Source organism: Saccopteryx leptura, chromosome 5 (genome assembly GCF_036850995.1).
Source record: "Saccopteryx leptura isolate mSacLep1 chromosome 5, mSacLep1_pri_phased_curated, whole genome shotgun sequence".
In the NCBI taxonomy this organism is placed as follows: Eukaryota; Metazoa; Chordata; class Mammalia; order Chiroptera; family Emballonuridae; genus Saccopteryx; species Saccopteryx leptura.
The window spans coordinates 148,975,989-148,997,965 of record NC_089507.1 but is presented as its reverse complement, the minus strand read 5'-3'; the positions used below and the strand labels follow the sequence as shown (position 1 = coordinate 148,997,965).

The 21,977-nt window shown below is 50.6% G+C and overlaps 1 protein-coding gene across 1 annotated transcript; it reads right to left on the bottom strand.

Moving 5' to 3' along the window:
- Nucleotides 1–15,653: 15,653 nt before the first annotated feature.
- RRM2 (ribonucleotide reductase regulatory subunit M2) lies at nucleotides 15,654–21,746 on the bottom strand. Its single transcript, XM_066386002.1, has 10 exons — nucleotides 21,581–21,746; nucleotides 21,428–21,502; nucleotides 20,941–21,084; nucleotides 20,618–20,734; nucleotides 19,817–19,950; nucleotides 18,736–18,830; nucleotides 18,487–18,620; nucleotides 17,518–17,622; nucleotides 17,318–17,431; nucleotides 15,654–17,238 (listed from the first exon to the last, which is right to left on the bottom strand). The coding sequence occupies exons 1-10, from the start codon at nucleotides 21,677–21,679 to the stop codon at nucleotides 17,086–17,088; spliced, it is 1,170 nt and encodes a 389-aa protein (XP_066242099.1). The 5' UTR covers nucleotides 21,680–21,746; the 3' UTR covers nucleotides 15,654–17,085.
- Between the last annotated feature and the right edge of the window lie 231 nt (nucleotides 21,747–21,977).

Genomic DNA, 21,977 nt, shown 5'->3' with positions numbered 1-21,977 from the left:
GTCACCCTAGCTAACAATTCTCTACTCTCCCCACTTATTAGGGTGACTCTTTTCTCCACCCTGACCACCCACTACTTCTCAGCTTGCCTCACCCAATCAGGGGCTTTCTACTTGTGTGGGACCAACACCTATATGTGTCTCCCTACTAATTAGACAGAAACCTGTACCCTAATCTATCTCACCCCAAATATCAACCTAATCCTCTTTCAATTCCTAGTACGCTACCTGTCAATCTAAGGACCAATCGATCTGTACAGGTAATCCCTCTTCTTGTTGCTTTAGGAATCTCTACAGAAGTAGGTCTAGGGGCAGGGGGACTGGCCACTGCCCTGTCTTATTCTCTCTCTCTCTCTCTCTCTGAAGCCCAGCGCTTTCATAAACATGGAATCAGTGGTTTCACACAAACTGGGTGTTTTGACAATTGCCTTTCATTGGTCCACTCACTCTCCTATTTATTTTTCTAACTTTTGGACCCTGCCTCTTACATTTGTTCCCTAGTTTCTTACAGAACCACATGCAGACCTTCGCCAATCAGAAAATTGGAAAAATCTACCTAACCCTACATACCAACCCTGAAACCTGCCCTCGCAAAACAAAAAATCTGGAACCCTATAAATAAACCCCTACAACAACTGCCCCAGGGAGAGGTTCACGAAGGAGGCCTCTATAGGGATAATAGCAGGAAGTAGCTCCAGAAGATGGCCAGTCTGAGACAAACCTCCTTTCTGAACCCTATACCCTCTCCTTCCCCCCACCTCTTTTCCTTTTTATCATACCACAGAGTTGAGAAATGATAGATACATGAATTTACCAGAACTCCAACTGCCCTTTTGTTGTCCCACCTGGCTGCCTGACCTCACCCTTACTTACTGGACAATCGCCCCTGAGGCAGAAGAGTTCCAGAAAGCTGATCAACTACCCCAAGAAGGAGCATTCCAGAAAGCTGAAATTCTAAAACCGTAAAAGGGAACATACCAGAACTTTTTTTTTTTTTAAGTTTTTAAAGCTGGAAACGGGGAGAGACAGTCAGACAGACTCCCGCATGCACCCGACCGGGATCCACCCGGCACGCCCACCAGGGGCGACGCTCTGCCCACCAGGGGGCGATGCTCTGCCCCTCCGGGGCGTCGCTCTGCCGCGACCAGAGCCACTCTAGCGCCTGGGGCAGAGGCCAAGGAGCCATCCCCAGCGCCCGGGCCATCTTTGCTCCAACGGAGCCTTGGCTGCGGGAGGGGAAGAGAGAGACAGAGAGGAAGGAGGGGGGGTGGAGAGGCAAATGGGCGCCTCTCCTATGTGCCCTGGCCGGGAATCGAACCCGAGTCCCCCACACGTCAGGCCGACGCTCTACCGCTGAGCCAATCGGCCAGGGCCCATACCAGAACTTTTGACTCAGTACCCCCTCAGGCTCTTCCAAGCCCTATAAAATTCAACCCTAGTCTGTAACCAGTGCCCTTCTCCCCCGGAGAAGTGCCTGGCAGGGTTCCTTTCTTCCTTTCAATAAAGCCTGTTACTCTGGTCTTTTCAGACTCCCATGGATTCCAACAACAAATAGTGTGGGGAAAAGCTTAATTTTGAGAAGATCTTAGTATTAGAAGGATGTTGAAAAGATCTTAGTATTAAAAGGGTGGGAAAGGCTTAGTCTTAAAACTAATCCTTAGGAAAAAAAACAAACTAAGCCTTAGGCTATAAGAACCTTGTAAATTTACAGCCTGTCTCCCACACTCAATGCAAACTATAAGCCAGCAACATATACATCATATTTGCAAACTTCTTTGACCAACAGTAAACAAATGAGTTAGGTTTTTTCACTTGTATTTTGTGTTGGGGCAGCGGCATGTGAGTATAGTCTGTGTAAGGCTGCGGTGCTTGCCCTCAGGGCGGCAGATTGCGAATTGCGACTGCCTGCCTCCATGGGGCAGGGCCATTGTTTGCTGGAGAAGGCGTATTTTTTTTTTTTCTTTTTTAATGTGTAAGTATTTTTATTTATTTATTTATTTTTAACAGAGACAGAGAGTCAGAGAGAGGGATACATAGGAACAGACAGGAATGGAGAGAGATGAGAAGCATTAGTTTTTCGTGGCCACACCTTAGTTGTTCATTGATTGCTTTCTCATATGTGCCTTGACTGCGGGCCTTCAGCAGACTGAGTAACCCCTTGCTCAAGCCAGCAACCTTGGTTCCAAGCTGGTGAGCTTTTGCTCAAACCAGATGAGCCCGCGCTTAAGCTGGCAACCTCGGGGTCTCGAACCTGGGTCCTTCCGCATCCCAGTCCGACACTCTATCCACTGTGCCACTGCCTGGTCAGGCGAGAAGGGGTATTTTGACAGGGCCTGTTTTGCTGGAGAGTGCTGAGGGGCTTAGGAGCCGTGCTGAGGCTGGTGGGGGCTGTGAGTTTGGTGATTCCCAAGAGGTAAGTCGGGCTTGGGACCCCTGAGTGAGAAGGACACAGTTTTCCCTTCCTGTTTGCTCATCCCCCGTTAGGAGATTTCAATAACCGGAATGGCCCACTGTAAAGCTAGTAGCCGCAGCCACCATCACAGCCGCCTGGCCCATGCAGGTTCGTATTTGATTCGGACAGACGGTAATGAAACAATGGAGCCAAAAACTGATGGGCCATTAGATTTAATCCTAGCTGGCACCCGGCGGGCAAGAAATACACACAGTGGGAAAACACTTCCCTTTCCATTCAGGGCTCCCAAAGCCACTGACTTATCCAAGTTTCCTAGAATCAAAGGTTTCTAGCTCACTAGCCTTATTCACCTCTGTTCCCCATCTCCTTCTCTCTGCTCCTTCTCCTTCAGCACTCTGCCATCTTGGCTGCTTCTCCTCTCCTCCACGTGGCCTTTCTCTGCTCTCCCCCTGCATGGGCTCCTCTGCCCCATTTTATGGTGTAGAAATGAAAACCTTTAATACAATATACAAACAAGGAAGTCTCTGATACAAAGTCACTTATCTGACGCATAATGAGATTCCTCATAAGAGTGCACCACCCCACATCATGCAACAGTCAAGGGTGTGAAAGGCTTAGTCTTAAAACTGAGCCTTAGGCTATAACGACCCTGCCTGCTAATAGACTGTCCCCCACACCCAATGCAAACTATAAACAAGCAAACATATATATCATATTTACAAACTTATTTGACCAACACCCACCATTTTCTGGTTCCACAGTTCTTTTACTGTCAGCCCAAATCTCATGTGAATCTGCATCTGCGTGACCACAGCCACAGCCACTGGGCTTACTGTGGGCGTGGACACTGGTCTGAGGTTTGCACCCCAGCTCTGCCTCCCGCCAGCTGTGTGACCTCCCTGAGCCTCTGTGTCCTCAAATGGAAGAAGTGTCCCTCCCAGAAGGTGAGTGGCAACCTGTGATAATGTATGAAACCATGCAGCTCAGCCCATGTACCTAGGAGTGTGACAAGGGGGGGGGCACTGTTGTCACGATCCCCCCTTCAACTGCCCCTGATCCCTGCAAGGGGACTGGGCTCCAGGACCACCTGCCACATCTAGGGGTTCAGCTGGGAGCCAGAGGGGGCGGTAGCACCAAAGCCAGAGCCCTCGGATGCTGGCCGTGTGGGCAGGCCAGCTTGCGTCCACAGGTCCGGCTCCCACGGGACCATCCTGCTGCTAGTGCAGAACGCCTGGCTCAAGGCTCAACGGGCTTTGTCCCAAAGATGTCATTTCTATTTTGATTCCATGTGACATTTAATGAAATGACTTCCAGTTCCCAAGTGGCGTGTAAGTTATGAAACCACAGCCCCTGGATCCCCACCATGACTCACAGTGACAGGCCCTTCCTGTGGCTGCAGGAACTGCCCCACGGAACAGAGACAGTGGCCTCTGCCTCGGTCCTGCCTCAGTCCCCCTCTCTCCAATCCAGCGCTGTTCAGAAACACTCAGGCAGATAGGACGTCAATGGAGAGGGCTGCAAACAGCATGTTTAGAAAAACAAGTAGAACAGGCTAGAAAATGGCAGAAAGCCTTACACATCGTTAGAGGGACTGCTGTGTCATGATGCTTTGGCGGAGATTGTGTGCACAGGGTTTCTGTAAAATGAATGAAAGATGGAATGAGTGTAGCTCTTCTCCCACAACCACCTGCAACCTTTCTGAAATGCACATCTGATCAGGTCACTGCCCGGCTGAAACTCAGTGAGGGTTTAGGGACCGAGTTCAGATCCCCGGCATGGCACTGAATGAAAGTCCCTCAGGACCTGGTCCCTGGACATCCTTGTCCCCCACCCTTCCCACTAGAGAGCAGGGTGGTCCAGGGAGACCCCCTTGTGCTCAGCTTCCTGAGAGTACCACTGAGTGAGCCATGGGTGACATCCCTGGGGCCGTCTCCTAGGTGACCCCATTCCACCTGTTGACCATCTCTGGGTTAGGCTGAGTTCCTGGATTCCATAGAAGCAAAGATAGAAATACTTCTGGAAGCTTTCTACTCTAAAGAAAGAAGACCTCCAACTTCTCAACAACTTGGCTATTCACAATAGGAGTTCCACCTACACACCGGAAGAGCTTGTCAGGATCACTGAGGGGCCAGAATTGTCAGTCTCTCACGTGTGGGGCCGAGGAGGCGGCCGGGCTTAGGAGCTGACTTCAGAGAAGGCAGGCAGCTGTGTGCAGCTGGAGCCACAGCCCCCAGGTCCCAGAAACTTCTGGAGCCACAGGAAGGCCAAATGCTACTCGGCCAACAGCTTCACAAAACTCATTTCCCACCCCATCATATGAACATCTGCACAAGCACAGTTTCCAAAGGAAATTGGAAAAGAAATAAATCATGCATTAGCACGTAGATGTGAGACCTCGTCCCTGACCTGGGAAGGGGACCAGCAGAGCTGCCTCTGGGTGCTGGCTTGCCGTCTCCGACCTCTCTGAGTCCTGGGCAGGGAGCACGCCTGGCCCCAAGGCTCAGGGACATTCGTGGAAGGGAAAGTTGGAGCGCCCTGAGGATTCCGCCCTTGGTTCCGGTTCTGTGTCCCACAGGCCTGATGGTCCGGGTTCTAGACAGTCCCCAGAAGGCCACGAGGGAGAGCAGTGGCAGCTGGATGGGGATCATATCCATCACTCAGCATCTGCAGTCACTCACAGGTTGGCCAGGCGGACGAGGACAGGAGGAGAATGGAGAAGGCAGGCGGCAAGGAAGTGAGCCCAGGCCCCGGCCACCCCTCGAGGTCGTGCTCTCCACAATCATGATCTCGCTTAATCTGCAGTAGCATGTCCCTCCTGCAATAGCAGCTTCCCAGAGGCAGCCACTCATTCATTCATACAATAAACATTTACTGAGAGAGTCCAGAGTGCCACGCCCAGGCCAGGTGCTGGCTGAAGACACTACTGGGGACAGCAGACCCCATTGTCCCTGACCTCAGAGCACTCACAACCCAGAGAAGGGGCAGGATCGGAAAAGTGACAGACAGGCGTGGTTCTGTACCATCACCCTCAGAGCCGGTTCAGCTGGGGGCCCTCGCGTCAGTCTCGCTCGGACTGGGGGAGCTGACCTGGGGGTTGAGACCTGCAAGAGCAGAAGTGGGATAGGTGGTAGCACAGGTGAGGTGCTCAGCTGTAATCTCTACTAGGATGGGGGTGTGGGAGCTGCCATGGAGTGCCATCCGGGAGCCCATCAGCAGGATGTGCTGACCAGCCAAGGGAGGGGGAGGGCGGGAGGGAGGCTTCCCCCTGCTGGCCACATGTGCAATAGCAGATCCGTGCCCTGCGCGCCCAGATTTCTAACCCAGCGCCCACCCATAGCTGGGCATGCCCTTCACTGAGTGAGGAGCAGCGCGCAGCTAGCGCCTCGGGGGTGCACTCTGGGGCGGTGTCTGCAGGGCACTCAAGGGGAGACATCTAGTTGAACATTAGGTCTGGAACTCAAAACATGCACTGTAGAGAGAGTTGCAATTCCACAGACGGGGTGAAGAGGCCCTAGGAAATAATACTGCAGAGGCAGAGAGAGGATGGGGGTAGGGGGTGGCACAGGGTGAAGCAAACAGTAGGAGCCACCAGAGAGGTCAGTGGAAGGCCAGAAAGGCTGTGGGTCAGGGAGCCAGTGGACGCAGTGGGAACTGAAGTGGGGCCACTGGCCACAGGGGGCAGCATAGCAGACGTCAAGGTTCAAAGCAACCCAGGAACGGGTGGCCCCAGCTCACACCTACCAGCTCCTCTCCTTGCTGGCAGTGTGACCTCAGACGAGCTCCTCACTCTCTCTGCCTCCAGTCCCTTTCCTGTACAGGGCTATTGTGAGCCGTGAACGAGTCAGTACCCGAAAAGTGCTTAGGATAGTGCACAGTGAAAAGAAAGCAAAGGTCCCTGTCAGGGGACAGTGTCAGGACAAAGTCAGCGAGAAAGCCAGACAGCTGGACGGACCTGAGACATGAGGGGAATGAGACAGTGGCAATAACCACACACTCCTCCTTCAAGAGGGCTGGCTGGGCCTGACCAGGCAGTGGCACAGTGGATGGAGCGTCGGACTGGGATGCAGAGGACCCAGGTTCGAGACCCCGAGGTTGCCAGCTTGAGTGCGGGCTCATATGGTTAGAGCAAAAGCTCACCAGCTTGGACCCAGAGTCGCTGGCTCGAGCAGGGGGGTGCTCGGTCTGCTGAGGGCCCGCGGTCAAGGCACATATGAGAGAGCAGTCAATGAACAACTAAGGTGTCGCAATGCGCAACGAAAAACTAATGATTGATGCTTCTCATCTCTCTCCGTTCCTGTCTGTCTGTCTGTCCCTATCTATCCCTCTCTCTGTCTCTGTAAAAAAAAAAAAAAAAAAAGAGGGCTGGCTGGCTGGAGCAGGAGAGGGGAGGGGAGGGCTGACTGAGCAGAATGGACGTCCTCTTCCCAGAACACAAGCCCGGAAGGACGAAGGAGACCTCGGAGAAGCCACACTACACCGCACCCCACCTAGTCTCCTGGCAGTGCTGGCTGACAGGTGACGAATGCTGACCACACCCTGCCCTCCTCCCCCAACTCTCTCCCCGCCAAATTCAACCATTTGGGCCCCAACTGAGTTGCTTCCCTGGAAAGTGGACTCTCAGAACCAAGCCAACCAGGGTCCATCCCCAGGTTCTGTCATGCCCACTGGCTGAAGGAAGGCCTGAGCAGGCCATGCTGGCCTGAGCTTTGGGGTGCAGGAGGAATGCAGACTCCTCAGCCATCAGATCAGCACCCCACGCCCCCTGGGCTCCCGGTTCAGTGGGTCTGGGATGGAGCCTGAGAACTGGAATTCTAGCAAACATCCAGCAGCTGATGATTCTGGTCCAGGCCCACTAGGAAGACCCACTGGGTCCCCTACCCTCTGGGAGACCTATCCAGCCCATGCCCGCCCGGCAGAAGCCTTCCCTGGGAGACCAGCGGGCCCTGCCTGACCATGGGCCTGTGCTCACTTCCTCCTGCAGCCCCCTTCTCTCCGAGCCCTTGACCACCACAAGCCCTTCCTGTCCCTGCCTCCCACCTGCTTCCTGGAGCTCCAGCAGTGCCTGACTTACTGCATGTCCAGTGGTTGATGGGCCACTTTCTGACCTGCAGTCTCCGCGGGCCTGGGCTTTGCAGCAGTGTGGTCCTTGTCTCCCCAGCACCTGAGCAGAGTGGGTGCAGAGGTTCTCAGAACTACATGTGGATGCCTGACCAGGCGGTGGCACAGTGGATAGAGTGTCGGACTGGGATGCAGAGGACCCAGGTTCAAGACCCCAAGGTCGCCAGCTTGAACCCAAGGTCGCTGGCTCAAGCAAGGGGTTACTCGGTCTACTGTAGCCCCACGGTCAAGGCACATATGAGAAAGCAATCAATGAACAACTAAGGTGTCGCAACATGCAACGAAAAACTAATGATTGATGCTTCTCATCTCTCCATTCCTGTCTGTCTGTCCCTTCTATCCCTCTCTCTGACTCTCTGTCTCTGTAAAAAAATAAAAATATATAAAATAAAAATTAAAAAAAGAACTACGCGTGGCTATGGGGCCTCCCAGCAGCAGCCGCAGCGGCCCCAGCCCCAGCCCCAGCCCGCCCCACCCCACCTCCCGGCTGCTGGCCTGTGCTCACTGTTTCCCCCACACACACACTTCTCATTCCCAACAGGAACAGATAGGGGCCTGGCCTGGTAGCTCAGTGGGTTAGAGCATTGTCCCAATAATGCCAAGGTTACAGGTTCCATCCCATCAGGGCACATACAAGAGTAAACAGGTGAATGCATGAATAAGTGGAACAACTCATCTGTTTCTCTCTCTCCCTCTCCCTTCCTCTCTTAAAAAAAATCAATTAAAAATTTTTTAAAAAGGGAGAGATAGGGGGTATTTCCTTGCTCCTGATGCCCTCCCTCCCTAGAGCTAATCACCCTCCGTGTGGCCTTGGAACATATGAACCTTAACTCAATGCTCTCTCAACTTCAACACCAGGCTTCGGAGCCAGGCTCCCTGCAGCCAGGCAGTCACAAGGATGTGTCTGTCCACCATGGCCCAGGCCTCTGCTGCCAGTGAACAGGGGTGTGGAAGGAGAAGACAGGTCCTTCCCACGAGGGGCTGACAGTTTCCTTGGGGAGGCCACAGTAATACAAGGGACAGCATCCTAGCACAGCCCAAGATGCATGTCACTGAGTAAGGCCCAGGGCTCTAACTCTCTGAAGTCCAAGGGGGGTGAGAGTGGAGGGACTGAGGGCCCAACACCCCCAGATGAAGTCTGTGTTCTGCCACCTGCATACTTAACCCCTCTGAGCCCCTGAGCAGTGAAGATTCCAAGGCCCAAGATTCTCTGAACTGAAAGGGGCTTCAGAACTGCCCCCAGCCCACTCTCCTGGCCAGACATGACAGGCTTTCAGCTCCCATTGAGACCCAGGGCCTTGTAAGCAACACTCAGAGGCAAATGCAGAGGGGTGGGCACACATGCATGAATCACCAACCAGCCCGGACTGGTGCAGCCCACACCCCAGTGATAACCTGGCCCAGCCCTCCAGGACCCGGGCGGCCCCCTCTGCCTTGCCCTCCTCCTGGGGCCGCTGCCCTTCAGCAGGTCACAGAAAAATCCAAACAGAGCACAAGAACAGCAAGAAAAACTGCTCACTCCCAGCACCCTGACACGCTGTCCTGTTTGTGACCCCTCCCATCTTGAGCACTGTGTGCAGTGTCATGTCACTGTGACCACAGCACAGAGTAGTCTTGTTCTGTCCCCCATGCACCATTACTCAGACCCAGCTCTCCGCGCTGCTACAGAACCTCCCTGGGTATCGCTTGCAATGACCAGTTAGTGCTCCATGGTATAGAAACCCCACTATTTACTTAGTCCTTCCCCTCCTGCTTGACATTTAGGCTATTTCCAGCTCTACCTCTAATTGGAGATGGAAGACTGAGTCCCCTGTTAAAGATTTCAGAACAAATGGGATGATTCAGGCACTCAGCAAGCATTCACAGAGAACCTTCCACTTGCAGAGAACACAGAGAAAGCAGGTCACAGGGCCCCACACCACTCTCCACACACAGGCCTGACATTAACCCCACTGGCAGCCAGTGACCTCGCCACCCGGATCCTCCCCCTTGGCTCCAAGACCCTCTGTGGCTGCCTATTACGACCAGATCAAGTAGAACTCCCGTCTCATGGTGCTCAGTCCTGCTTGCCTCCCTTCACAGGTCGCCTCTTCCTCTCCCAAGTGACTCGACAACACCAACGACCACCCCCCAGCCCAATGCAAGGTGCCCTCTCCTGCCTCAGGGCTTTGCAAACCCCTGTCACCCCTTCCTCCCCTATGCCTAGCCAACCTTCATTCATGCTCCATGGTGCCACTTGGCACCCCTGGATCTATGAAGCCTTTGCTGATTCCCCAAGGCCTGGCACCCACCTTGGTCTCAGTGCTCAGCGCCCCACATCAGTGGTGTGGTGTGCTAATAAATGTCAACAACCAGCTCTCCAGGAAGGGGACCCAGAAGGGAAGCGTTTACCAATCTCCATGGTGTAAATACTCCCACAGAGCTGGTTCTGAGCCACCAAAGTGACATCACTGTTCAGTGTCACACTGAACTTGAAGAGATGCTCAGTATCACACTCGAGTTATCTCCTCCGTACAGAGAACAGATGCAAAGAGCTTCCAGAGCATGGATAACAGTAACATGTGGTAAAGAAGACTCTTGAGTATATTTGTCCTTTTTTATTTTTAATCCATTGACTTTAGAGAGGAAGGGAAAGGGAGAGAGGGAGAAACACTGACCTGCCATTCAACCTGTCCATACATTCATTGGTTGATTCATACGTGCCCTGGCCCAGGATTAAACCTACAACCCTGGCATATCAGGATGATGGTCAAACAAACTGAACTACCTGGCCAGGGCTATACTTTCTTTAATATTAATTTATTTAATTATAAGCTTATGTAATTTAATTTTTAGTAATGGCTATATTTGACAACTAGTTCAGTAAGATAGGTTAAATTGAATCCCTTCCAGCCCTGGCCGGTTGGCTCAGTGGTAGAGCAATGGCCCAGCGTGTGGAAGTCCTGGGTTTGAATTCCAGCCAGGCACACAGGAGAAGCGCCCATCTGCTTCTCCACCCCTCCCCCTCTCCTTCCTCTCTCTCTCTTCCCCTCCCACAACCAAGGATCCATTGGAGCAAAGTTGGCCTGGGCACTGAGGATGGCTCCATGGCCTCAGGTGCTAGATTGGTTCCAGTTGCAACAGAGCAATGCTTCAGATGGGCAGAGCATTGCCCTCAGTGGGCAGGCTGGGTGGATCCCAGTGAGGCACATGCAGGAATCTGTCTGACTGCCTCCCTGCTTCTTACTTCAGAAAAATACACAAACACACACATTGAATGACCCCCAAAATCCATATGCTGAATGAAGTCCCAGCCCCAAAACCGCAAAATTTAACTATTTTGGGAGATAAGGTCCTTAAACTGGTAATTCCAGTTAGAGATCATGTGGGTGGGGCCTAATCCAATCTGATTTAAATGAGATTATGTGGGCAGGACCTAATCAAGTCTGACTAGTGTCCTTATAGAGGGAGATTAGGACACAGAGGTACAGCCATATGAGGACATAGGGAAAAGCCAAGGAGGCCTGAGGAGAAACCAACCCCGCCAACACCCTAGTCTTGGACCCCTAGCCCCCAGAACCATGAGGAAACAAACTTCTGTTAAGCCACCCAGCCTATGCTCGTTTGCTATGGCAAGCCTAACAAGGAAATGCCCTCAGAGTCCCTGAAAATGTAATAATCTGCTCTCCAGTGGGCACTTGCTGGCTCCAGCCCATCACTGACCACCTACTACTTTCCTACTTCCTGAGTTGACCATGGCCCCTTCATGAGCAAGGTCATGCTTTTTGGAAAGTGCCAGACAGAAAATAGTGTAGCTCCATGTAAAAAAATATGGCCCCTGTTGCCACAATTCAATGCTGCCATTGTAGCGCCCAAGCAGTCAGGGACAAAAAGAAAGTGATGTGGCCATGTGCCAAAACAACCCCAAAATGGAGTCACTCACACTAAGCCCCAGTGAAAGGTAATGCCTAGCCCACAGGGAGCGTTGTCCTCTCCTAGGAATGGAGTTTTAGAGCGGCCTGGAACTTACTGATCAGGTAGCCTGCCTGATAAGATTCCTGCCTTCCCTCAGGCCCAGGGGAAGGGCCCTACCCAAGATAATCCACTCCCAACTTCCCAGTCCCCCTTTCCACTGATAAAAACTTTTCACTTTGCAGCCTCTGGGAGCTCCTTTGTATGTGGGAGGTGGATGCTGTCTGATCTGTGACTTGTCCCACAAAGACAATTAGATCTGCAACTTCTTTTAACTGCTGAAATGTGGACTTCACGTAATTCCCATGTGTCATGAAACATCCTTCTGCTGTATTTTAAGTCTTAGCTTGGTGTCTATAAAGAAGCAAGCCATGGCCTGACCAGGCAGTGGTGCAGTGGATACAGCATCGGACTGGAATGCGGAGGACCCAGGTTCGAGACCCCAAGGTTGCCAGCTTGAGCACAGGCTCATCTGGTTTGTGCAAAGCTCACCAAGGTTGCTGGCTCGAGTAAGGGGTTACTTGGTCTGCTGTAGCCCCACGGTCAAGGCACATAAGAGAAAGCAACCAATGCACAACTAAGCTGTCACAACTAAAAATGATTGATGCTTCTCATCTCTCTCCATTCCTGTCTGTCTGACCTTGTCTAACCCTCTCTGACTCTGTCAAAACAAAAAAGTCATGGACCAGACCTAACCCCTGACCTTCCTCCCACCCTGCCCCCAGCTCAGAGGGAGGGCTGGGTTAATGTTTCACGATCCAGCAGCAGAAGAATGGAGCCGCCTCTCAGGCTGTCAGCGGGCAGTCTCCTTCCAGGAAATGTCATCTTTCCTGAATGCAAGTATTTTTCTAACATGCTCAGAAAAATAAGCTTTCTGAAAGGTAAATCCAATCTTTCTCTGCCAGACCCACTCCCTTCTGCTGCCTCTAATACTCCAAATGACCTTTGAGAAACACCATCCAGGGGCATTTCCAAAATGCGCCAAATCCAACTACGGAGACGGACCTATTGTGCTGACAACCAGTGACCAGTGACCAGGGGGCAGGAGGACAGACAGAAGTTGGGCACAAAATGTGCCAGGTCTCTGGTGTTCCACAACTCTAGAACACACTAAACATCACTGAATTGTTTGTACCTCTTAAATGGCTGAATTGGATGGCATGCAAATTATTTCAATAAAGCCGCTTTTAAAAATACACCAGGCACTGCTCTCTTCAGCTCTCCCATTGCAGCGTGGCCAGGGAGTAAGGACACAATCCCCTGGAGAGGACTCACTAACCACAAGCAGCTCCAGCAGTGTAAAGGAGGCCTGAGGCTTTCATTCTCCCAGTCAAGGGGAGGAAGTGGTCATGGGCCAGCATACCAGACTTCCAGTCCTGGGTGGTCACTGGGAGGTCCTCCGCAAGGCACAACTGGCCTGAGCCTGTTGCCTACATCTGCAGAGGATTAAACTACCCCTACCCCAGGGTGATGTGGACAAAACAAACCACCCAGGCCTTAACTATGTTGCACATGGCAGGAACACCCATTCACCCAATTCTATTAGGAATATTGGTTTACTTAAGCGAGAAGTCTAGGATATGAGACTCCAGCATGGTTAGATCCATTAGTCATGAATCCTTTCCCTTTGCTGTGTGGACCCCTTTTCAAGAAAGGCCTGCTACACAGCTGCCAGGTGGTTGCTACATCCCCAGCCAGCTCCCTAACCTCCAAGCCCAGGGAGAAATAACAGGTCTCCCACCCCCATTCTCAGACCTAACAGAAGTCCTAGGCCTGGCTCCACCTGCCAGGAACTATGACCTCACTGCATGGAATGGGGGAGTGCGGGGAAGGCTGTGACCAGGGAAATTTGGCCAGTAAACAGCAGCCAGTGTGCTCTAGGGGAGGCCCCCACCCACTCGAAGGCCAGTTCCATCTTGCTGAGAAGCTGAAGGCCAGCAGCTTGCCCCGTGTTCACCCCGGCAGAGGGGAGCCTAGTGAAGAGCCTGCTCTGGGGCACAGGCAGCCCTTTCCATTCTCAGGATCTGTATTCAGTGCTGGTCTTTGGGTTTTGATTCATTTCTGCCATTGATTACACTTTACCTTTCATGTTTTTGCCCTTAAATTCTTGGAATTGTAAGACTCATTGGCCCTAGAATCATGTTTTGTGACTGAGCTCCATCCATGGGAACCCCATGTGCCCTGGCAGTTTTATATTCCAGGAGTTCCTAGACCACACGTTTAGTCCAGGAAGATCAATACCCACACCGTCTCCCTTGGGCCAGTGGGATTGTTTAGCCCTTTCTTCACTGGCGGACAGGAGAAATTTCAAAGTTTGGGTCCCATCCCTCCAGATCCAAGGGGGTGTTGGGCCTCTCACCCTCTAATTTTCTAAGGGACTAGAACCACCCCTCGGGCTGCTACAAGTACAGGTTTCCAGTCATTGTTCCCAGCATCCAGGAATCCCCCTTTCTTGGGGGCCATCACCCCTTTAACTTTTGCTATTTATCACTGGGAGGTGTTTGAAACAGATTTCTAGTCTGCCATCTGGTAAGAATCACTCTGGTCTTTACAGCCAAGCCAAGATTACTGTGGTTACTGAACCTATACACACAACAGGTTCAGCCGTGCTCATCATAAAACCTGATGTGAAGAATTCCACCCGGGCATGACATAACATGGAGGACTTTTTCATGCCCAGAGCACACCAGGAGGGTCGCCCTTGTACAGAGGCTGTGAGGTGGGGTCCTACCCAGCTTTTCTGGTCTAAATGGGCCAAGCCATGCAATCCAGTTGCCTCAAAGCCATACAGCTATGCACTGACAGGGAGAAGACTGTCTGCTATGCAGTTAAACCAGGAGCAGGACCTCCTGGCTAACACTGGCAGGGCTGGCACTCCTCAGTAACATGCAGCCCGGCAGTGCTAATTAATGCTGCGTTCTAGCTGCAGATGCAGAACCAGCCCTTGGGGCTGGGCCACAGGCCAGACAAAGCCTGGTAGGCAAGCAGAGGAAGGTTCTCAGGGCTGGCTATTGGTGGCCAGACTTGGCCACCCCACTGAGCAGAAGCCAAGTGTTCACATGCAAGGAAATGTGTCTATTAATTAAGTGCTGGGTGCTCAAGGCATCTGGAACATAGGTCAGATAGCACCTCCAGGTAAAACTCTGTGCAGACCCGGCTTCCCAAGCACACGTTAAGTCTTAAAACGCCCGTGGGCAGGCAGCATGCATAGCAAGAGCTGAAAACCGCAGTTGGAACTACGTATAAGGAGTCCATCCATGCCACCCAGGCCTCGAATATCCAAGATGAAGTGAGGTGAGGTGGTTACGATGGCCTGTTCCCTGGTTTCAGCTGAGGATGGAGTCCGTAGGCCTGGGATGAGGCCCAAGTCTCTGCATCTACCAGTACCTGAGACCTCCCCAGGCAGGACAGCCACTTGAGGAGGGCCGTTCCTTGAAGAGGGACAGAAGCTGGGCCCTGAGTGAGCGGTCTCCTTGAGGGGAGACACCTGGCAGGAACCCCGAGGCGCACACATGGAGGCAGGAGAGCCACTGAGGAAGGCTGGGCCCCAGGCCACCTCGAGGAAGCATGTCACCCTCTGCACGTGACACTCCTCCCCTCAACACTCCCCTCCGCCTGCAACAGCTTTATTTTAATTATTCAGCACTTGCGTCGTATTCCACTTTTAGTCCTCCAAATGCTTCAGACTAAAGCGTGTTTCCCTTTAGACGGATGGAAGAAGTGAGTGCTTGCAGGACACAGCCAGCGGGAGGCAGTCCTAGTCTGCTTCTGACCCTCCCCATCCTAACAACACACAGCAAAGTGTTTATTTATTTTTGTGTTGCATGGGGGGTGGGGACCACAGAACCTGGAGTCAGTTTGGTTAACAATAACTTATAAGCTAGGAAAGGGTCGCATATTACAGAAAACTTGAAATAGACAGCTTAAGAATTTATACAGTAAGTGATGAAAATAACTGACAACATTACATTATAGGCCAGTGGTCCAACGCCACAGCAAACACACAGGGGACCAGAGGACCAGCATATGTCTGTTAGTTCACTTGCTTCAGACACTAGGATTTAGATGGAGAATATATTCGTGGGTCATATGCGACACTCCTCTAACTCATCAGGTGACACTCAGATTGAGGTAACTTCTAGAAGTCACTATACTGAACAATATAGACGCATATGTCTGTTAGTTCACTTGCTTCAGACACTAGGATTTAGATGGAGAATATATTCGTGGGTCTTATGCGACACTCCTCTAACTCATCAGGTGACACTCAGATTGAGGTAACTTCTAGAAGTCACTATACTGAACAATATAGACTCAATTGTTTATGAACTAACTGTAAGGTAATACTAATTATTTCAAAGCATAAACTAAATATAAAATGTAAAAAAATTTCTAATTTAAAAAAACGTGCAGTAAAAAAATGAATATTTAGTACAAAGCACCTATCAATACAAATTAAACAAAAGCAGAACAAGGCACAATTCTTGGGAAGCCGATGGTAAGCCCTGGTTTCACCACTGAATAGGAGCCAGATTTTACATGAGTCATTCCGTTCAAGGAGGATTTGAAAGTCAATTTACAGTTCTATCCCAGATCCTAGCTATTAGGAGTCTGTAAAGACCTTTCATACAAACTGCAGTTGGGGAAAATGTACTTGGAGCAATAAAATTATACCATAACCCTGACACACCCAGGTTACTGGCAGTTGGCACAGCCCACACCTCAATGCCACCCCTCAGTTTAAGTTAGAAGTTCCTTCCCTCTATTTCCTATCTCATGACACTTGACCTGGGCAACAGAATACAAAGTACAGCCCATATTCTATGTGGCAGCAGCTGCCTAGTACTTAGATATGCACGGGATTGGATTTAAAGTTGATGAAACATGCTTAGATGACAATTTACCTATTTAACTTATTTTGGTCATCTGTTAAGTTTTGAGTTGGCTCCCATTACTACTGGTCAACAGAATACTTTACATTTGGTATACAAGCTACCCAAGTTAGGTTTTTATATATAAGGAACTAAACTCTAAAATCTACTTTGAAGCAGGGGGCAGCCATCTTCCAATAGCCTTGTTATTTACATTGAATGTTTAAAACTGCTGACTCAGATCCACCTGTGTGCCCAGAGGTCTGTTAAGTCATAGTGAAGTCATGTGCGACCCGCCTGTTTGTAACAGCCAAACATGGACATGGTCTTTCATTAAAACCTGACCAGCTTTTGGCCATGGTTTCATTCTAGGTAACAGATGTCGCTAGCACCATTTATAAGACGAATGGCAAGGTGAGTATAAAATTTTAAAGCTGCCATTAAAGAGCACTGTGGATAACACCAGTTTTGGCTAGCTGATAGCTTTCAAGTGCCTATTTGTGTTTTTAAGGAGGGGAGGCCCGACCTGTGGTGGCGCAGTGGATAAAGGGTCGACCTGGAATGCTGAGGTCGCTGGTTCAAAACCCTGGGCTTGCCAGGTCAGGGCACATATGGGAGTTGATGCTTCCTGCTCCTCCCCACTTCTCTCTCTCGCTCTCTCTTTCCTCACAAAAAAAAAAAAAAAAAAAGAGGGAAAAAATACAAAAACAAAATAAGAGCAGACCTTCAGTTCACTTAGAAGTCAGCGTCCAGGGTAAAAGAGTTCTCCGTTGGACTTGACATCACCCCCATCCTCTGATACTCGCCAACTCTCTTCTCAAAGAAGTTCGTCTTCCCTTCCAGTGAAATGTTCTCCATGAAGTCAAATGGATTTTCCACTTGGAAAACCTGAAAAGATTTACAGCAAAACCTAAGTACAGAACACCAGTTTCAAAAGAAAGAGATGGAGCTATGAACAACACCTCACCTTGCTGAAACCCAGCTCCAGCATGAGCCTGTCAGCCACGAACTCGATGTACTGCTCCATCAAAGCACAGTTCATCCCAATGAGCTTTACCGGCAAGGCCTCCGTGAGGAATTCCTAGGGGCCAAAACACAGCTTCTCAGTCAAACGGAGGTATGAAGAGGTCTTCTTCTGGCACACATGACACCTGACAGGTCACCCACCTGTTCTATCCTCACAGCATTGACAATTATTTCTCTTACTCTCTGCTCTGAAGGTTTATGTAGCAGGTGTTTGAACATCAGGCAGGCGAAGTCACAGTGCAAGCCCTAGGAATAAAGGTCTAAGGTCACTATAAAGCCAAAAGACGTCCATTGTGAAAGTGCAATAGGAAATGGTTTATATCTTTTTCTGCATTTGTCTTTATACATCCTGTGTGGCCATACCAATGGCACGTAAAACCATTGAAAGGAAGACGAGTAACTAACTGGTCTACTTCACTTGGGTCACTGGCTCAGTCTCACTCAAGGCGCTCAATGCTGCCACCTAGGCGCCAACTACAGGCCAAGTCTGGTCCTCGCTGCTCTGATGTGGCAAAAGTTGTTGGAGAACTTCCGCTTTGAGAGCATCCTTCCTTTCTACACCCATTCGCCCTCATTTTGCCATTACTTCTAACAGGAAAGGCAAAACTGACTAGGCTACTTTTAGATGTACAATCTAATGCACAGGAAATCGGTAATGCAATTTCAAGTGCATCAAATCCCAAGTAATGCTGATATGGCCTAAACTAGAATACCTGAGCACCGCCCCCTGCTCTCTGCATCTTAATCCAAGCATTCTAAGACATACACTGGACCAGAATGGGTTCACATTTCATCGAGATGCCCATTAACTAACTTTGAGTTACAGTAGGAACTACACAAAATACTTGAAGGGGGAAAAATATCCCTCTAAAAGTTCCATCATCCATAGACAAATACCTGTTTAAATGTTCTGTGATATATTGAGAATATAAGTAAAATAATTTCAGTACATATTTAAAGTATTGCATTCCCCGACATGTATGTGGTTGAGTTTCACATGTGAAATGTGGGTACAAGGCAACTCGACCCCGTGTTACCTTCAGGGAATATGCCTATGTGCTGGTGTTTGGGGTGCAGAATAGCCTAGCCTACCACTTGAACTAGACTTACCTCATCTCTGCTAATAAGTTCGTTGGAAAACGTGAGGCCAGGCATCAGTCCTCGTTTCTTGAGCCAGAATATTGACGCAAATGAACCAGAAAAGAAGATTCCTTCCACTGCGGCAAAAGCTACAACACGTTCTCCTATTTAAGCGTCAATGCCAAAAATTTCCAGTGAGTTCATAGGAAGAGCCAACAAACCAGTAACATTCTTCACAGAATAAAACGCAGGGGTAAGGAAGGCCACAGGTACCCTTACCATAGGTGGCCTCTTTGTCCCCAATCCAGCGCAAGGCCCAGTCGGCCTTCTTCTTGACACAAGGCATCGTCTCGATGGCATTGAAGAGAAACTCCCTGTAAGTACACAGAGCATCACCAATCCCCGCAAGGACCTTCAGTCACCAGCTTCTAGATCAGAGCACCAGGACCCAAGGCCAGATTGGGCTCAAACAAATGTGCTTTTTAAGGACTTGCTTTTTCCTTCATTGTTCTTTTTATTTTTTTAAAGATTTTTTTCATTTTAGAGAGAAGGTGGGGGAGGAGCAAGAAGCATCAACTTGTAGCCGCTTCCCATATGTGCCTTGATAGGGCAAGCCCAGGGTTTTGAACTGGTGACCTCAGCATTCTAGGTTGACACTCTATCCACTGTGCCACCACAGGTCAGGCTTCACTGTTCTTTTTAAAATCTCAACATTTACTTGGTTTATGCAAATATACATTTATTTAAGCAAGTCCTGGTCACGTCCTTAACGCAGGCTACTGTATTATGGACTTCCTATCATTTGTACTTCTAGGTCTTATTTTCTGTATCTGACTCCTAGGTCTTTAAAAGACAAGTTAGGTTCTACTTTGTGTCCTCCATCTCCTCCACCCTGCCCTGGCCTCAGTGTAAATAAGATTCACCATGAGTGAGAACTCTCAGACCTAGGTTTTACTAAAGAAGGCATTAGATGACCAATAGTATACTTCCACCTCTAAAAATGGAGTAACCTCCACACTTTGCTTTTAAGTGATTGGCTAACAAACTTAGGCTTCTTCCAAAAAGAGATGATCAAGGAATTTTTTGGACTTAAGTCACTTTTCTATCCCTATATGAATTAAAAAACTTGAAACAGGCCTGACCTGTGGTGGCGCAGTGGATAAAGCGTTGACCTGGAAATGCTGAGGTCGCCGGTTCAAAACCCTGGGCTTGCCTGGTCAAGGCACATATGGGAGTTGATGCTTCCTGCTCCTCCCCCCCCCCCTTTTCTCTCTCTTCTCTCTCTCCTTTCTAAAATGAATAAAAAAAACTTGAAACAATTAGTGAGAGTCCTAAATATGTATGTCACTCCAATACTCACCTTTCCTTAGCATCTTTAATGTACGTGTCAATGAGAAGGCTATACATTTCAGAATGGATGTTTTCCATGGCGATCTGGAAGCCATAGAAACATCGGGCTTCAGTGATCTGAACTTCTTGGCTAAAGCGCTCCACCTAGTGGCAAACACGTTAAAGGTCAGCTTGAGGGAAAACAACCAGCAGCCCTTTGGTCACAGTGTGGACACTGGTTGCCTCACACTCCCTTTTTCGTGCCACTTTAAGGTTTGTTTCTCTACATAATTCTTCATTATTCCGTGACAAAGCTGGACACTTTATGTCCTAAGCCCAATTTACAGATCAAGAGATAAGATTACACCCTTATTTTTCTGTTACCACTTGGTTTAAATCCTGTTACCACTGACCACTGTCTTTGACCTTCTCCAATCAGGAGAAAAATAAGAAAGAACTGCTAAGTCTACTCTAAACTGGGAAACGCCACACAAATACTGGCTTTTACACACACACACACACACACACACACACTCGAAGTGGAAAAATGGAGAAGAGAATTAGTTCTCTCTTACATCTTTTCCAAGATATAAGAGAAAGTTTATTTATAAAGTCACAGAGGTAGAAGAAATGGGCTTTAGGAAACAAATTACAGAAGCAGAAGAAGCGCCCTTGGGGCTTAAGAGAGAGAAGGGCAAAGGTAAGGCTCTGGGTGGGGGTGGGGGTGGGGGTGGGGGTGGGGGGGAGGGTGGAAGGCGGGAAGGGAAAGGGCGGGAGAGTGCCTCCCTGAAATCCTGGAGTGAAGAGAAGCAGGCTTTTCCAGGCAGCTCACCAAGTTCTCATTGACTATGCCATCGCTCGCTGCAAAGAAAGCCAGGACATGAGAAATAAAGTATCTCTCCTCCTGCTTCAGAGCTTCCCAGTGCTGGATGTCCTTGGAAAGGTCCACCTGAAGCGCAGAAGTTCACAGGGGGGTCAAGCATGCGGGGCCTCCCACACCTGAATAATGCTTATTAAACTTGCGCCCCGCTTGGTTCGTGCAGGCCTCCCATGGCGAGAACACACGCTAACCGCCCCCGGCAGGGGCCTTTGTCTACAGTCGGGGGCTATGCCTCCACTGTCTCCTAAGCGTCCCCGGCTCCTGAACCCGGTTACCTCCTCAGCAGTCCAGAAGGAAGCCTCGGCTTTCTTGTACATCTGCCAGATATCGTGGTATTCGATGGGAAAGACGACGAAGCGGCGTGGGTTCTCTCTCAGCAGCGGCTCGTCCCGCACGCTGAGCGCGGGAGCCTTGCTCTTCTGCGGGTGGAGAAGGTACGGAAGATGCTCACCTATACCGTGAACCGTATGAAATTGCCACGTTTTCGGGCCAAGGTCGGCCCGCTGTCGGCAATTTCATGCGGTTCGCCGTCTAAAGTGGCAGGGGTCCCACAGGTGTCCTCTCTATGGAACCTAGCAGACAGGGGACATGGGAAGGCGGGAACCGTGTGGGTGTATCAAGTAGGAAATGATGGCGAAAGCGCACTTTGGCGGGAAAGCACCAGGAAGGAGACAATGAATGAGCGCAAAGAGCCTCTCCTCCCCTCCCTCCTGGCTGGGAGGCGCCCCGCTCAGCCCTTCCCTGCTCGGGGCTCCGACTCACGGGCTCGGCCGGCTCCTGGAAGATTTTGCGCGCGGCCTTGCTGGCCAGCACGCGCGTGCCACCGTAGACTGGGGGCTGCGGAGAGAAGCGCGGTGAGGGGCCGGTCCGCGTCCCACGGACACCACCGCCTCGCCCTGGCCCACGCGTGCTCACCGTGTTCTCCTTGTCTGCCAGGCTGTGCCTCTTACCCGGCGAGCGCTGCAGCTGCTGCGGGCCCACGATGGTGGCGAGCGGGGCGCGACAGGAGAGCATGGCGGCGTACAAGTCCCACAGGTGAGGCTGCGCTCGGGGTCGGGCTAGCCCCGCTCTTTCCCGCCAGCTGCTTAAAAAGACCAGGGAACCTTCCCATTGGATGTGCCCCGAGCCCACCTCCCAATAAAATTCGGTTCTCGGGCTTTGTAAATGATCTGCATGCAAATTGCGGAACGCCCCGGGGTTGTGGAGAAACGCCTTGTTGAGATACGTGTCCCTGGGGGTGGGGGTGGGGTTACAAGGGCCCTGAGAACAGGCAAGTTTAGGCGAGGATGTATCGGTAGTGATCGTGAAGTCA

Bases quoted from the DNA above. Each gene is read 5' to 3' on its own strand.
- RRM2 (XM_066386002.1), bottom strand. From the start codon at position 21,679: ATGCTCTCCTGTCGCGCCCCGCTCGCCACCATCGTGGGCCCGCAGCAG. The intron at 19,951-20,617 runs GTGAGCTGCCTG...GTTTGCCACTAG, and splicing joins GCATAGTCAATGAGAACTTG to GTGGAGCGCTTTAGCCAAGA. The intron at 17,623-18,486 runs GTAAGTCTAGTT...CTTTATTCCTAG, and splicing joins AACTTATTAGCAGAGATGAG to GGCTTGCACTGTGACTTCGC.